The sequence below is a fragment of the Triplophysa dalaica genome, chromosome 17, assembly GCF_015846415.1.
Source record: "Triplophysa dalaica isolate WHDGS20190420 chromosome 17, ASM1584641v1, whole genome shotgun sequence".
NCBI classification, from domain to species: domain Eukaryota; kingdom Metazoa; phylum Chordata; class Actinopteri; order Cypriniformes; family Nemacheilidae; genus Triplophysa; species Triplophysa dalaica.
Window position 1 is genome coordinate 7,510,148 of NC_079558.1, and position 18,764 is coordinate 7,528,911.

At 40.1% G+C, this 18,764-nt stretch overlaps 2 protein-coding genes across 2 annotated transcripts in view; both read right to left on the reverse strand.

The window, feature by feature from the left end:
- Window positions 1-18,764, reverse strand: part of nrxn1a (neurexin 1a) — a 133,878-nt gene that overhangs the window by 103,545 nt on the left and 11,569 nt on the right. The window lies entirely within an intron of this gene.
- Window positions 2,316-18,764, reverse strand: part of LOC130439412 (neurexin-1a-like) — a 42,662-nt gene continuing 26,213 nt past the window's right edge. The window contains exon 6 of the mRNA XM_056772033.1: window positions 2,316-2,530. Coding sequence (XP_056628011.1) covers window positions 2,316-2,530 — 215 coding nt within the window. The remainder of the gene's footprint in view (window positions 2,531-18,764) is intronic.

The window sequence follows — 18,764 nt, forward strand, 5'->3', positions numbered from 1 at the left end:
AAAATAACAACCAGGCATGGAAAAATCTAGCAGCGTGACCAGCGCAGTCACGCTGAACTAAATGCCTCTGATATGCTGGTTTATGCAGTCAATCCAATGTACTTCTGAGTCAGAAGGATCTGTCTAATTTAAATCATTCATTTCATCATAAATACTGTGTTGTCATTGACAAGGACCTTTGAATACATTTTAATGGTTAAAATTTAAACCCATGACATACATAAAGGGTGACAATTAATAATGATGTATGACAAAAGATAATTGTCACAAAATATGGAGATTCAAGGTTTTGGGAGGACAGTGACGATATGTGACCCTGTCTATGAAACCCAGGCTAAAGTCTCATAATCTAATTATGAGATAAGAAGCATTGAAATTTGATTTCAACCTTTATTTTCAGTAGGATTTCAATCTTTGGCATGCGGCCTTAGTCAATATTAATCACAAAAATTGACTGTAGCTGGGATTTCACAGGGAGGCTCATATTTTATTAGTTTTGTATTAGCAATAACTATTTAAAACAAATGAGAAATGAACGAACTGTAACCAATCCTTTTAGTATTTTCGTATTTCAGATGAAATTGAGAAATTGCATTTATAGTGCTTTGAGCCTCATTCCAAAAGTCTAAGTGATGTATTCTCTATTTTTGTTTTGTTACATTTTCTCTGCTTAAATTGCAAATGATATCATTATTTGGCAGCAGACTGATGAGGGCACCAAATGCAACAAGCAATATATTTCTTATATTTCACATCTTAATGGAATGGTTCACACCCAAAAATCCATCATTTATTCACCTTAATGTTGTTCAAAACATGACAAAACAAGAAATAATTAATAAAAAAGCTAAATGGTTTTGTGTCCATAGCATGGAGGTTGCTGGGATTCAATGTTTGTTTTGTATACTGGAAAAAAACCTCAAGATTTATTTACAAAGCATATGTTATTTTATTTTTATGAGAAAACGTAAGATGTTCTTAAGAAAATATTTGAAAACCTCTCAAGAAGGAACATTCTTATGAGCTTCCAATTGTTTATCTTAAGAACAACCTTAAATTTGTAATAAGAACAGTTTGGTGAATCCAGCCCCCGATTTGTTAAAATCCTAATGATTCCCCATACTGCTTTAAAAACAACCACAAAACTAAAAACCTACAGTACTCGTGGGAAAGATGCAATAAATAGTCGAGCACTAACAAGAATGCAGCCATGACTGAGAGCAGGAGGGGAGGAAGAGTGACTGACACACTTGCTCTATTATCAGACTCTCCAGATCCAGACCCAGACTGAGCCATAGTGCTTGAGTCACGCGGCCCAAATTGGCAGTTTCTTTGAGAAGGATTGGGGTTATGACAGTGAACCAGTTTCATACAGAAATGCAATAGAGATTATATTTCACCAAACTGAAGACAATTCACACACACACCTCACGACATATGTCTGACAGATGGACACACTCTTCCTGAGCCTTTCCGTCATTGTGATTTCAGACACCCACACATTCATTGTGATTTAGACACCCACACATGTTCTCTCTATCTGTCAAACATAAAGGCAGGCACAAGAATACGTACAGTTTGTGCGTTTTAGCCAATACGTTGCAGTGGATGTGCTAAAACCCAATTACTGTACTTCAAAGGCACGTACGTGACGATTTCTCCCCCTCTAAACTACCAGAAGTGTCCCTATAAGAAAGTGTGACGGTACAATACAGTGAACAGATGTGAGGGTTGAACCCAAACTATAAGAACAAAGTTCACAGGGCCACCAACCCCTGCGGCCATGGCCGAATGCATGCTGGGAATTTACAACCGCGTCATTAGATCAGACTGCCGGACATAAAGCATCACTGAATCAATCTCGGGGAGCTGTCGGCAGTCTGGTAAACACTACGGACGCTCCCTATTATGCTGGGGATTAATGGTGTTGACAGAGCATTAACTCACATTGAAAGGTAAACAGGAACACTATGGAGAAATGCAGTGGATGACACTGAGCCAGGCTTCCCGGAGGATAAATTCTCTCCAGGGCTCAGCAGAGCATGGAGGAGAAAGGAGAGAGAGGGGGAAAGGGCGAGAGATATAGGAAAATATAATACATCTAATAAGCCTTGGGAATTATTTAGAGCGATTTGGCTTTTTAAATACAGAACATAAATTCCGAAGCTTGTTTGCATAATGAGTTGAGAAAAATATCTATTTGAGCTCTGTGAGTGAATTACATCAGTGAAAAGGTTAAAAAGCACAAAACAGCAAGCTTATATCTCTCTCTCTCTCTTTTGTATGGATGCCTCATCTCACTCTCCCCTGCCGTCTCAATGGGCAGGCCCAAGGTCATTGAGACCACTCTGCATGCGAGCCAAGATCGGCTCCAGCTCTCTTAAGCCAATTGACCAGCTGTCAGAACTGCTGGAGAAGTAGCTGCCCCAGTGGTCATCCAAACCCCCGCACCAGTCGTTGCTCGCATACACATCAGCCCACCGCAGGGTCGGTCTGGAGATCCAGAGCGATAGGCAGGTCAGGGCGGAGACTTCACCAGTGACATAGGGTCAGTGCGCTGCAGCATCTCAGAGGTTGATGCTTCTGTTGTCTGTCGTTCTGGTTTAATATCAGCTGCATATGCTGAATTGTAGCTTTTTGAGTTCATTTCTCTAAACTCTTTAAATAATCTATGTTGTTGCTGTGAGTTTGATCATTAAACCTCATGAGAAGTCATGTTTCACTCAGGTATCGACTTTGCCTCAGATGGATTTTCAAAAGTTCCCTAAAATAATAACATATAGTTAGAGTATAGAGGTTAAAGTTAATGTGGATAGCACAGTTCAGATGATTTAATCTTGGAAGCATTGTTTTCAAATATCTGGCATGTGCTTGAAAATATTTTTTTAATATCCATCAGGGGCAAATTTGGGCAACACTTTCCTTGAAGCATGTTTGTATAATGCATTATAAAAGTTGTTTTAAAGCATCGTAATGCACCTTTTAATCTATTGTAATGTCTTATAAATAATTGTTATTGTAGTTAATACATTATAACACTTAGCAATTCATTGTTACACTACACATTTTAAATTGGTTATTATTCTTTACAAATAGATATAATGCATTACAACACACATTATGAAGAATTATAGCGCATTATGCATACATGCTTCAAGGAAAGTGTTTACCCAAATCTGATTCCAGTTTAGATGTTTAGATCTCGCATTGATATTTGTGATCATTTCTTAAGAGAATCAAAGTGGCAAGAAGTCTCAATTTGTTCTACCTTATCTCTTGTTTAGGACTGCAGATATCAACAATCTGACAATGTTGTCACAAAAGTAACCCGACAGTAAAATATTGTAACGATTGGTATTACTAGAAGATGTATATTATATGAATGTTTAAAATGACCTTACCTAAATATCGTGATTTTAAGTTGTTTAATCTTACTTTATGCATGTTTTGTCCTATTTTAAATCTTTTGTGATCATTTTGAGGTCCCCTTTGTTGAGAAACAAACCAGATATAAGAGCCCTCTTTTTTGTTTTTGTAGGGGCGGAACAATGAGTCCCTTTTCACCAACTGCTCTGAAAACTGATTCTTCTGAATTTACACACCGAGTTTCAGTAAATAAGGGTCTCGTGGAGCTGAATGGACTGCTTTGGGTTAACGGCTACACATTTTAATGAGGTAAGAAGCTAGGCAACTGGAAGACTGCAATGTTCCAAAACCAGCCAAAAACACCCTAATTACCTGGCAGTGTGTTTGTCTCATTCAAGAGCATTGGAGCCTTAGAGAAGATGCACAAAACAGGCTCGCTTAACAAGGGGTAAACAGTTCCATGCTTACGAAATCGCAACAGCATTGCTGTGCATTACTGTCACATAACACGCATAGCATGTGAATGCATGCTGCTCTTAGTAACGTAAGCCTCAAGATATACCTTGACAGGACCCACCTCCAAACACTAACAAGTGCGTCAACACGCAGCGAAGCCAACCAGGCCACAAGCGCTTCAAAAAAGATCAGCACGAGCGATAATGACACTTGGTTGCCAAAAGAAGAAAAATAAAACAACGACTTCAGTCACCAGCGGGCCACATAAACTAATTAGAAAGTGTTGCCTTGGGCTTATCGTGTTGAAGGGAAAGTGTTTGAATCTAATGAGAGGTTTAATATCAGCAAACAGTGCACAGCAGTGCACAGGCTTTGCTTTAGAGTTTATCTCAGTTTTGTCCTTCTAGAACTACGATGTTTGATTACATGTTTTACTGAGGTTCGGGGTGGAGGAAGGTGCTCCCGATTTTGGAAGAAATCGCTTTTTTTCCACGTGAGTCATGAATCTGGAATGGACGCGCGCATTGTGCGGATATAGATATCAGCTCATCGCTGAGCTGAAGTGTGAAAGCAAATATATTTATCCAAAGCACACATGCTCGCACACATATCACACTGAGGGGCCTACGCAGCGCATGGTGGGCTACAGATAAAGGGTTTAACGTTTCCGGAGAGTTCCAGCAGGCATGAAGTGGAGTTTCTGTTTTTCTGCTGGCATGTTCGGGACATATTCAAAATTATCAAGACTTTTAACTGTGTTAGCTCAATCTCTTCCTCAAGGAGCCAGAATTGTTTTTTTAAAGGAACGTATGCATCATAAGAACATGATTTCATGGCCTACACAACATTAAATAAAATAAATAAATATTGAAGGAGTTTGTTTCTCATTCCATTCCAGTGTAATCCAGTTCACTTTTTGTTTAGTCTAGCACACTGTAATAAAAACTATCTTAAATAATTTATTATCATCCCTTATTATCGTTCAATAAAATAAAATAGAATAAAAAAAGTAAAGTATTTTATATAAAACGTAATGAAGTAATGAAGATCCTGAAGTTTGTTCTTACCCGATTGGCAGATAACTCAATCCAATTGTATAAAATAACTCATTTGATTCAATTCATTTTTTTGAGGAAACAAGCTGTAGTTTTAAGGTCCCTTAATATTTGGCTTTTCAAGAAAATGTATTCTGATTTATGAATATGTAGATATGTGAAAAACAAGACATAATACTGAGTAAGAAATTCATCATTCAAAACTCCCCTTAAAGTCTCAAATATCATACATTCACTATTACATATTCGCAATTATAATAATCACAATATTCTAGTAAAGATCGGACATACAGTATATTGCTGCATTCCCTTCACATGAGCTATAATGAATTCCTAAAGTGCACAAGGCTGGACTTTCATCTGTTTACCAGTTGTGATGACCGAAACAGATGGGCGTGAGGAAGAGGTTAGGAATGAAATGTGTCCGAAGCACGCTTAGGGATGACTCCAATGACTAATTCATTTCTCGGTTGCTCGGCAACATCCCCTCTCTCTTGAACCCGAAGGAATATTCCCAAATGGTAAATTTGACTGCATGCTAATTGACTTATTTGATTCGCCTTGGCCCGGGTTGTCAGCAGGTGCGACATTCTTCTGTCTGTGATGAGCCATTGACATGTCTGGATCGATTTTGGCGATTCGGTTTCTTGAGATGGGTGGTCTATTAATACTTCAATCAATAATGGAACACTCATTATCCTGATACAAAAGCAGACAAAATCTTTCTGCGTTCCTCAGGCATCGATGGCTGTCGTTAAGCATCACTAGCGAACAAAGCTGTAGGTGGGTAACTAAGAACTATTTGATGTTCACAATGGAGACTGTAGATGTGGGGGAAGCTTGTTTGCGTGTAATCCCCAAGTCTGATTATCGTGCGCTAAAGCAAATCTGACTAGTCTCATAATAAGCATTCAGAGTTCTGAACACTTGCCGCCACCACCTCAAACTGACCTTTATAGATATACTACGTCCCCCGACAATCTAATCTCTGCCTTCATATGTAGTCTTGACACATTCTACACCATATTAAATCACCAGGCTTTGTGTCTTTCATATCTCCTATCGACTACATCTGTCCATCAACTGCTGGAATCCTCATCTGCCTTCTATTTCTCACAGCCTTAACTTCTACTGCCTGTCTCTGCCATTTCATTCCATGTGTAGCTGCTTTAACTAACCTCCTCTGCTCTCTCCTCCCATCTTCCTTTCACCCTCCCAGGTGGGAGACCATCGACGCTTGGCTGCTAGAAAACTAATTTGGGTCATCTTCGAAAGTCCAACTGTTTCTATAGCAACCCAAGCTAAGGGGCTCCATCAGACAGTCAGTCTAAGTATTCATTTGTGATGATGAAGGAAAAGACATCGACTCTGTCCAACCTAGTGAACTGCGGTGTCCTATCTATAGTCCTAAATATGGTTTGGAACGTTGTTAAGATGGCAACAAAATCTACTGGGCATAGAGCTACGAAAAACAGAATTACTGGGTAACAACACATCTTCACATCAAGGGATAGTTTACCTAAATATTTAAATTCTTACATCATTTCCTCAACCAAACCTGTATGACTTTCTTTCCTCTGCAGAACACAAAAGAAGATAATTTGAAGAACGCTGGTAACCAAACATCATTGCATTGACTTCCGTTGTGTGGAGGGAAAACCACAAAGCCATTTCTTAAGATATCTTCTTTTGTGTGAATATCACATACACTCTCAAACGAAAGGAGCTTCAAAAGGTTCTTCAATGCCATAAAATAACCTTTTGGTTCAATAAAGAACCTTTAACATCTGAAGAACCTTTCTGCTGCGCAAAACGTTCTTTGTGGTGAATCAAGGTTCTTCAGATTTTAAAAAAGTAAAAAAAAAGATGGTTCTTCAAAGAGTGGTTCTTTGTGGAACCAAAAATGGTTCTTCTATGGCACCGCTGTGAAGAACCTTTCAAGCACCTTTATTTTTAACAGTGTACATACAGACCTTGAACAACTAAGGAATGAATACGGAGTTTTTAGGTGAACTATCCTTTTTATACTTGTAGTACTGAAAGAAATCGAGCATATTTTAAATCAGCATTGTTGTCATCAAAATGTAAGGAATGTTCTTCTCAAAAGACGGCCTTGTGGTTAGGACCCTGCCTATGATGCCTGAAAATGTTGCCTACGTAAGCTGCTCACTAGGTTTGTCATCTTCCTCTCTGTGTGAGCACACGAGTGCGTGTTTCTGTCTTCCACCTTTATTTCAAGGGTGACATTGCCTGAGCCTTTCTGCGAAAGAATGAAAGACATTCCAAGCTGCCTGACAACCACTGCAGTTTTCTATGTGTGTGCGTGTGCCGGCAGTCACAGGCGTGTATCGGTGTGCATGCCTCAGCGCATATCTGCGTGGACAGCTCCACTGAATCAAAATGGAGGACGGAAAAAACGGAGGCAGCACACTGCTTTATCACTGCTGGCGCTCATCCTGGCCAGACTCAGCAATACATCATTTGCTGATAGTCAAGAGACGGACACGAAGAGAGAGGAGATAGATAAATGGATAGGCAAAATGCAAACAAGAAAGATGAGAAGTGTGAAACAGGGAACGATAGAGAAGCGAAAACATGAGAAGGGTGAAAGACAGCAGGCGAGAGAAAGGGAGAGCAAAGATGAGAAAAAAGGGAGGATATTCAGATCTGTGATGCTCAAAATCTTGAGGGATGCTCCGTCTCGACCATCATGACTAATTAATGTGCCTCCCGAATACACAATTCGGTTTGATGCACTCCTGCTTCTTTCCGAGCTTATTTTTAGAGGTAACGGAGACGGCCTGGCTTTGGCACATCGAGACGCACACAGCAACCAATACGCTAACGCTGAGAGAACTACAAGACAGAAACTCAGAAACAGAAAAAAGTCCAACAGATTCTAGCAGGAAGTCCAAAAGTACCTGAAATTTGGAAGGACTATGGAGGCAATACTAATAAAAAGTTAAAAAAACATTTTCTGGTGTATGCTACTTGAATGTGTTTAAGTATCGCTAATGCTAATGAGGCTACGCACCAGAATGACCTATGCACTCTTTGGTCAAAACACAAAAAAATTCTGACTGGTGAGCTAAACAGAAGAGACATAAAACATGCATAAAAAATATGGTGTAAAAATTGGATCTGTTAATTACTGTGACTACAGGGATATTAAAATCACATCAATATAAATGAAAATTAATGATCCAACAATACTGAGAAGCGAAAGACAAAACCTCTCAATGCCTATATTTCTTTGCTCTCATTACTGAATAGTTGAATCATTGCCTGTGAAAACCAGAAGCACTATTTACTTGAGAAGAAAATATGCCACTGTGTAATTTGTTATAATTTTAATATTTAAAAAAAATTAAAAGCATGGTTAAAAACATATCGGTTCTGCAATATTGAAATACACATCAAGAATTTCATAACGGTACTGATAACTAGACTTATCACTCGAATTATTATTTTGGTTTAATAAAAGCAGCACCTACAGCTTAACTTTTTGCAAGAAAATTGTTGCAAAACGGCGACCGCATAACACAAAACCGAGCACATACGTTGATATGAATGATTTTTGGAAGCCCAGCATGCAAGCAAATAATCACCTTAGTGAAACGCTACCGTTCGACAGCGGTAAAGCAGCGTACGTTTCCTGCAAACAGGATACCCGAATTCCTGCATGTAAACAAACTCTGAATCCACTGATAAAAAAATTCAAGCAATCCAATGGCATCAGCCCCCACCGCAGTCGCAGCGGGCAACAAACATAAAACCGCACACACAGAGAGCGAGCTGTCAGCAACTGGGTGACAGTAATGCATTGAAATCTCATCAGCCACCATGTTGAGGACACAGTATAAACAGATAACAGGATTAGGATCAAAAGCAACTGCTGTCTGTCAGAGAGCAGAATCGATTGAGTATGGAATATGAAGGGGAGATGGTGTGGGGGGGTGAAATAAGGAAAGTGAAGTCACAGGGTGATGTAAAGAGATGAATCGAAAGCGGAAACTGAAAGGACTGAGAGGAGATTGACAGCCGCACATCACTTCTTAACTCAAATTTTTTAAAATCACATTAAAACCGCCACCATATGCATCCCCTACAAACCCGTTCACACACGCACTTCCTCCGTCACCAAGCATTTTTTCAGGGATTCATTTCCGCCCACATTGCCTTTTTCATATTCTCAGTTTGACTCGAACTTTCAGAAATCTTCCTTCAGTCATCTCAAGCAATCCCATAAAGCAGGTGCGAGCGTTCCATCATTTTCCCGCTTAACAGGAGAAAACTGATTCCTCTGACAAAAATGCCAGTGACATCAAAGGCACCACAAATGTTTGTGCACGGTAAAGGGAGGAACTCTAGCAACCTTAACCTGTAGGTCTAATGACCTCAAATATAGATGCAAAGGGATTGAGTACGGCCATACATCGCAACAGTACACCAATGCCTTTGTGTATGGGCTTCAAATGCATATTTAATATGCAAAGCATGTGCTGTTTTTGATGTGTGCACATGCTACCGCTCATTTCAAGCTGAACTATGAAACCCAATTATGTTGAAAAATGTGACAGGGCAAATGCCAGAATCCAACCCCATGCTCTCCATTTTCATGCTTGTGGAAACATACATCTCATAACTATTTGTTAACAGTCTGTTAGACGTATAGAAAAACTTTAAATGTCGTGTGTGTAGATTATTTGGATCGGTTTGCGACTAAATATGGGGGCCGAGCAAATCGTACGTGTCATGTGTGAAGGTGGCACTTCTTCGATTTGTTTTTGTAAACTGCCAATGTGTGTGTTCCGTGTAAACTGTGTTATGCATATGTTGTCTATAAATGTGTTAATAAGGATCAAAATGCTTAGCAGTTGCTGAAAAAAAAAAATTGGATGTATAGTGGATAGGCTTCTTGGGAAAGGGCACACCAGATGTGACACCAAAATGGTGACTAATAAAGGAAGTACAACATGATACGGTAAAAGCCCACAGTATACATAGACAGATCGAGGAGAGTTCTATTACCACCACACACTTATTTTTTAGCATCTTACTAAAAAACAATGTGGCATCCATATGTGGCATCAGGCAATGGGAATAAGATCCACATTTTTTTGGGAGGATCTATTGACAGAATTTTTAATATTATGTACATAACTATGTCTTCATATTTGTATAAAGACCTTCCACAATGAAGCATTGTTTTTATTATCTTAGAAAGAGTTATTTCTACCTGCGGATCACCTTGCATGGAATTCTCCATTTTGTTTCAGTAGCCCTCAACAGACAAACTGCTGTAAAGAACACGTTTTGATAATACGTTAACGTAAGAAAATGTGACGACAGTTTAGTCCTGTGTCAGCCACCATAATGCTTCGAAAGAGAAGGGGAGGGGTGGAGTGGGGTGTTGGTTGCAATTCAGTAAATTTCATACATAGGACCTTTAACAGCTGATAAAAATGGTTTGGTGGTGCTTAGTGTTTAAGCCACAGGTTGTTGCACTAACACAATCCTTCTGGACACAAACTGTTGTAGTTGTGAGTTTACCCCAGAGGACTCTGCAAGAGCTGTATGCCATCTGCATGTATCTGTACTATAATACATTGCATAATCTATACATTTATGTATTACAATCATCTCCATGTTGCATCTTTGACTCTTTCTTCCTCTGTCTTTATCAGCCGGTGTGGCAACTATGCTGTACATATCTCTGTCTTTCTCTCATTTTTGCTATCTGCCACTCTCTCTCTCTCCAATTTTCTTCATCGACTTTCCCTCCCTTCCACCCTTACAATATAATTTATTTATACCCTTTCAATTTCCTAGAGAAGAGGCCGTAATATTTTCTCTTCCCATCAGTAAAAGCAATCTTACGCTTCTATCAGTCAGGGTGATTTGTCATTATTTAAACCCACATTTTTCCTTTCAATTTTCTCTCTGAATCCCTCCCTGCCTCCCACCTCGACCGTGGCACCTCCCCAAATGTATTTCAATAGCTCATTAGTTGCAGTCACAAGCCGAGGTTAAAATAATAACCAAACAAATGAATAAATTGAAAGGGAATGGGCTGTTTCTCTCTGCTATATTTCGCTGTCTAATTTATCTTAATTAAAGAGCACCATCTCATCAGGGGAGGAAAAAAGGTTTGACTGCTGCGAATAAAAAATGTTTGGAACATTTCTTCCCAAGAGTGACTTGATTGAGGTTTGTAATTAAATCAATTTTTAATCAATTTTGACTGCTTTCATTTTCAAGTGCCCGTACCTCACCTACCTAACATTCTGGACACGACTAAACTAAAGGTTTGTGTGTATGAAGATATGGTGCAGACATGACACATACAATTCTCGATGATAAGTTTTTGTACAGAACATATGTTTTTAAAAGGCATGTATGGACCAAATAGTGAAAAAAAGGCAGTAGATGGGAACTAATTCTATATTATTTCAAAACGCACCCCAGGCAGTGCCAGGTCTAGGGGTGGGGTGGGGGGAACTGCCCCTCCAGATTTTTCTTGGGCCCCTCCAAAAATAGCTGACAAATAATGTAATAAATATGTAATACTTAATATAAAATACTTTTTAGTATTTACTATTAAATAGTGATCTGTCAATTTAATCACAGAAAAATAAAAAATGATGCATGCAATGAACTTTGATTATATATCTGCCCAACCAGAATATGTAATTGCCTTCCCAATCGAGCCAGCTGGAACAGACCAGGGTGAGACCATAAGAAGTTGACTGATAAAATGCTAAGAGTACCTGTACAATTTTACTAATTCTAAGCAGAGGGCAGCTTCTTTAATCTAAATCATTTCTTTTGAATCTTCTTTTTCCTAAATTTACAATTTTGTATTTCTAGAGTTTTGATGAGTTGACTATCATTATGAGCTGTGGAAGTAAAAAAGAATGTTTGCCTAAACTTTTGAAAGGTAGTGTGTATCCATATTGTAAGACATGTAATGTATGTAAGTACATAATGTAATGTAGTATATAATATCATTTTAATTGATCACATACAGCCTACATCATATAGGGTATAACATCTAGTAAATCAACTAAATATTTAGTAAGAGCTCTAAGTGAACAACCTTTCAACACAAATTTCTTCACTAAGCACGCCCACAAGCACATTAGTACCCTTATTTATGAACTTAGTAACTCGGGACTTCTATGAAAAACACTGATGTCACTGCAAGAACCACAACACACTCATTTCACATCCTCATCCCCCATCCAATTACTCCCGAGCGCTTCTCTCCTCCCCAGCCCTGCCTTCTTCCTGTTCACCCTGCACACCAGCAACCTTTACCACTTCCTGCTCATGGCTGCCTGCCCATTCAATAGACACTTTGATGAATGAAGTTAACCAGGAGCATGAAACTCTATATTCTGCAGTGGTGAATGTCTCTCTCACTCTCTCTCTGTGACCTTGCAACCTGATTACGGTGTAATCCTCTCCCCCCTGACCCGTCCTGGGCTATTTTAGTGGGTTGCCAGGCGACAGGGCCACCCCAGGACCCCCGTCGGAGACGATGGAGGGCGGCATGACCGCGAGCATCAAAATCGCGACTTGGCCAGAATCAATCTCATCGCCTTTGCCGATCTACATTTCCCACTGTGGTTTTTCACTCATTCACTGCGAGTAACAGCCCAGCATCTCCATGTCTGGCGTTTCACTTCCATTCACCAACTCACAGCCGTCTGCTGTAACACAATACGCTATGAGATCACGCTCATCCTCACTCTGCACATGATCGATGAGCGCTGAGGTCACGCTTCTGGACGCTCGCAGATTGAATCACATTGGTTATGTTCATACAATCAGTGTTTGGGGATGTGCATTTACTAAGAGGTGTGAGTCTCAAATCATTCTGTTGCAATTGCTCAAATGTGGTATGAAGTCACTTTTCTTGTCTTGAGATGGCTGTAACCATAGCAACAAGGTTTATCAATATCACATAAGGCTATTGAACATTTTTAATAATTCGGTTTTCCTATAAAATAATGGGGTTGTTACTATGTATGTAACCAAACTGTGTGTGAATGCACTTTTAAAACCAGACTGACAAGCGTAGCCTCTGAGTTTCCCTTGCACCCTTTGCTCCTCCACTTGAACCGTACGCAGATGGATGGCCCGTTACTGTCAATGGATGCAAATGCATGCAAATGTATGCCCTCTCCTGATATTAACCTTCAGTCCAATTCAGTTTTACAGCCAAGTTCACAAAAAATCATGCTGTGGTTTAGAAGCGTATTGAAGTTAATCTCTCTTCCTTCTGAAGTAAAAGGGTTATAAATATACAAGCTCGAAAATATACAGTCCTTCGACTTTCATTCAGTTTACTGTTGTAATGACACATTGCCAGTTTGTCTGGAATTGATCCACGGTGGCACACAAGGCATTGCGGTAATGATAACATTCGCAAAGCCAACAGATGTACAAACAATACTAGAGGATCTGAACCAAAGTCTGTTTCAGCTGCAGCACTTATTACACTCAGTAATTATTGAGGAGGAAGAGATTACTGTACTGCTAATTCATGACTGTAAAGACCAACTACTCTAAGCAATGAAAGCCTCACATGCATAAACAGCCTTCAATGTTAAATCAATACGGTGTAAGTTGCTTTCCAATTGTTCAAAGATGTAGTATTGGGAATAAAAATATTCATTGGTTTCTTGCATTTCCCAATAGTGAGTAAACTTTTTTTTAAATCTATTAACAACGAAGCTTGACAAACCAGTTAATCACATTTTCAAAAGCAATAAAACCACTAAAACACTTTATACACATCTCAAAATCAAATCAACTAGGTTCTTTAGAAATGATTCACACTTGCACTCACATACTTTTATATCACGTGCAAATTATAAAAGCATGTGGGAGAATTATATATATTTTAACCCTAACCCTATATATAAATTTCCTTTTTTGTAGCAACTGAAAATGCAGAATTTAATTTGGCAGAATGTATGTGCATGTTACAAGCCCTTTTTCTCACAGTATTGTTTTGATGTGGCCTTATATGAACAATACATGTGCCATAAAGTATATACTGTATATGAAAATACTGCATATATATTTATGTATATATTGTGTACACTTCTAAATGGTGAATAAATAGAAAAATTGTTTTGATTTAGCGAACACACTATAGATTCTTTTCCATCAACCGGTTCAAATTGTGTGCTGGGTAAAAAATAGGCTGAATAAAAATATCAAACACTAAAGGAAATTACTGTAAAATAAAAGTCTAATACATTTTTAGATTTTAAATATTCTTTAAAAGGAGGATAAAGCAAAAATAAAGCTCAATTACATTTAAGAATATTTTGAAAAAATATACAAATGTATAGATACAGATTTGGTACAGTTAAGTGTTGGATTTTTGGATGGATGTGGCAATTTAATTTTTTTTTTAACAAGCAATTGCAAAAGCAATGATCAACAGTTTAGTCAACAAACAGGCTGTTGTGCCTAGATATCTTAAAATCTACTCTGTATGGAGAAATTCCAAAGCCAATTGTAAAACACACTAATTTGCATCACTCATGCGAATTCATGGTTTTAACTAAGTCACTTTCGTGTTACAAAGAACCTTTCAAAATGAATCATGACTTCACTTTCACTCTTGGCCATGAAATGTAGATCACACGTCGGTTTTAATCGTGCAGGCTTTACTGGGAGCGTGAACCGTTCGATCACGACAAGGTCCAGATTTAAACATGACTGTGAGGCAGCCATGCCCACTGCATCTTCAAAAGTACCAACAGTTAATCATCACTCGGCCTGCTGGAGCCTTATAATGCACTGCCTCTTCTTGAATTACCAGAATGAGTAATCCTTTGAATTGTATGTGCAAAACAATACTTCCTCTGAGAGCGGCTTGAGATTCATACCTCCTTCAGAGAGAAGTGGGTGCGATGATATAAATGCCGGCTCCAGCCATCCTCTTCACCGTGAGCCCGCCCTGGTCATCCTGTGGTGTGTGGGCATTTGCCAGTATAGCCGTGCTTATTGGCCGCATTCGCGTATTGTATAATATGACTCGTAAACTTGCATGGCACGCATCGCATTTCCCTCAAAACAACAGCTGAATTACAATAAAACTGTAAATTCTTCTTTAATTGGATTTCTTTTTGCAGAAACATCTCCTGTTCCTGGGAAGAGCAATAAATGCGTTACTGGGAGGCTTAATTTTAATGGGAGCCATAAAGGTGGGAAATTAAAGCTAATTACCGGGTCTGTGAACTGGCGGGCGTAGAAATGTGTCCGCTTGGTCTGTCTGGTCCTCCCCTTGTGCACGGGGGTTGCCTGAAATTTATCGAGGTCAATCACCATTTACGCGACACTGCCCGCTTCCCACCAGGTTCAATTAGCCGAACCGGGAACAAGGCCTAGATCATTCAGCTAAATATTATGACTTGCCTCACCCACGGAAACATACAGCCACACAAAATATGGCTAAACCTCTTATCACATTAAAGCATCATGCACAGCATATATCTTTCATACAGAACTGCTTTCGCTTAATTACACATTCTCGCGGGTCACGAGTCCGGTCTTATCAAAAAAGGTTCCGCTCGATGCTCCGTAACTGCGCAGCGTGAAACCGTCTCTCTGCGGTGAGATAACGCCTTTGGCATATCTACCAGCTTTCAGTCTAATTTCCTGTCAATCTGGCAGATCATCTGTCTTTGCCTGCATCGCTCTCTGTGGCCCCTTTGCACATTCTCTCACCCTGAGCTTTCTCGCCATGCTGTCCACTGGACCAGTCAAACAAACTCACCCACCCCCCCACTTCTGACCTCCTCTCAAAGTGCCTATGGTCCTTGGGGGTGCGGCCACAGCCAGGAGGGACATTAATAACAGGCACTGCTCTTCGTTACGCCTCCCTGTCGCCCCAGCAACAAATTAATTCCACTTATTTATCTCTCTCGCCAAGGTCGGTGCGGATGGAACAACTGTTTATGGAGCAAAAAGGACGAGGAATTATGGGTGATGTGCTGCGGCTGACAGCGCCGTTTGTTTTCTCTGGCGCACTGCGAGCGAGATAAAGCTTATAATGATCAATTTGATAACAAAAACTCTGCAGTCTCGCTTTTCTTCAACTATTCCCCCTTGTTTTTGATGAACACTTTTCGGGTGAGAGCACTAACTGCGTAAAATGAGAGTATGTAGGGAACGCTATATGATAAACAGGCAGCCATTTTGAGAGGATATATCACGATCATTGGCATCGCCATTCGCATCGCAATACTTTACCAGACCACAGTAGCCCACAGACTTCTCCCCAATGCTGACACATACAGTCATCCTATAAAAAAATCATACGAACTGTCGAACAGATCACACTATGCCACTCATGATTCACTTCCATAGCGAAGAGGACAGCAATGTCTTTAAACAAGAAAATCTTGGTGAGTCAGGATCTTTACTTTGACAATATTAAACATCAGGACATCTACAGCATCAGGAAAATCAGGGCGTTTCTTTTGGAGCATGCCTCTCAGCTGCTTGTCTGGCCAGCCTTCCAACAAATGCAGTCAAGCCCTTGCAAACGATCCAGAATGTAGCTGCACGTCTAGTTTTAAATCAGCCTAAAAGAACCCATGTAACAACCCCTCCTGATTTCACTTCACTGGCCGCCAGTTGCCGCCCGCATCAAGTTTAAATCGCTGACACTGGGCTTCAGAACGATGACGACAAATTCGCCCCTTTACCTTAACTCACTGTTCCAGGTTTACATGCCCCCGTCATCTTCGGTCTGAAAATGAGCAATCCATGGTTGTTCCATACCAACAAGGCACCAAATCGCTTGCAAAAACCTTTACTCATTCTGTTCCCCTGTGGTGGAATGAACTGCCAGCCTCCACCCGAACTGCAGCATCCTTCACAACTTTCAATAAACAGCTCAAAACATACCTGTTCCGCATTTATTTGACTAACCAATAACTGTCTATATCTTGTGTCAAAAAAAAATGTTTTCATTCTCTCCCTTGCTTACTACAGCTTTGATCCTCCTAGTCGCATGGCCTTGTTAACTCACGATATTGCTGACAAAATGTTTATATGCAAACACAGAGAAAGATATTTGGAAGAATGCTTGTAACCAAACAGTTCTTGGCCACCATTGACTACCATAGAAGGACATTTTCTGTTCTGTTGAACACAAAACGAGATGTTTTGAAGAATGTAGGAAAGAAAAAAGTTTTGCCGCACTTTTGACAGCCATTGTCATTTTTTGTTATATGGTTGACGACGGTGGCTAAGAAATGTTTGGTTACAAGCATTCTTCTAAATATCTGTCTATGTGTTCATCCAATCAAATAAATGTACAAAGATTTCGATCAACTCGAGGGTGAGTAAATGTTGGCAGATTTTGTACTTTTGGGTGAACTTTTGCTTTCAAAAATTGACAAGGAAAGAGTTAAAGAGAAAGAACGGAGAGTTCGTTGACTCCCATTATCTTCTGTAGACTTTGGCCAGAATTTGAGGTATAATGTAAACAGGTTTTATAATGAACAAAATCGGCAAATACTCCAATGTGCACGCTCAGTGTTTTGTCTCCAGGCTGCGTCTGGGTGTAGTGTTTTTCCCTCAGGTGTGGTGGTTGCCCAGGTCCCTAATGGCCTAGAACACAGGCATCTCTGCTCTGCATCCAGTGGCTGCTTCAGCCACAGTGGCAGTGAGGAATGACTGTAATATCCCAGTAGCCATAGCAAAGCCTGTCAGCAGTAACAGCGCCACCCTAAAAACACCCTATCTCTCCCCGTCGCCTTCTTGCGTATTCTCCCTTTCCTGTCGCTTCTCTACCTCTTTACCTCTCTTCCCCTTTGCTCATCTGCCGCCCCTCTCTGTTTTCAATTTAGTTAAAGCCCTGACAAACTAAACGCATTCGGGAAGACAAATTAGCCCCCTTCCCCAATGAAATATCAGGCACGGGTCACGGCGAACTGTACAAGCACTTATTCACGAAGCGAGCGGAGCGGGATTAAACCGCCAGCCTAAGACGCAAGCACTCCCTCAAACGCCAGTCGCCGGCACATTTACAATTCTACAGCATCAGCAGAGCGGCTTCCCAGATTCAAAGAGTGCATTTTTTTTAAAGAATATACATCTTATTGAAGTTTGCTGACGTCTGTAATTGCATTAATGAGTCAAAAGTGGCGGATTATGACAGTAAGGGACATCATCTGAGCTTTAAACGTTTTGACAAGCAATGCACTTTTGATGTTTAAAGTCGCTTCTGAGTGGGAGAGCTAGAATACAACGGAAACGGTTTCTGTTAGGAGCATAAGGCTAATCTGAAATTCACAAAATAGAATAAAACATATCATTTACTGGAAAAGGAACCGTGCTACCGCTGCCCTTGTTACATTAGATGAAAGTCTGTACTGTTTCAGCACACGCTAGAGAGCAAAGTTGCTCTTTTGACTCGACTTCCATTTCCTCATCTGAATTAGTTGAGTGCTTTCTGTACTATGTATTATGCTTTTTGGCACATGCCGTGGATGCCAGCCTGCTTCCTTCTCGCTCTCTCTGTTTCTCACTGGAATCGTGGTTTGAATGCACACATGCACATCTAAAGACAGAAGGAACAAAGAGGAAATCAGAATCGGGCCTGTTTTGCCAACTTTGGCATGGGCACGATTTGTATAATTGCATTTGACAAAAATGCTTTGCCTATCAAATATCATTCTTCATTAAATTGCCTTGGATTCAATAAGCTGTCATATTTCCATATTTCCAATTTGACAGGTTGTTCTTGTGGTGGGGATCTAAATGTATTCCAGGGCTCGCTCTCCACTCGAGCGCGCCTCGCACTTATCGTGAGGAGCGGCGAGGAGAGAAAGAGGGAACTCATTTCCACCC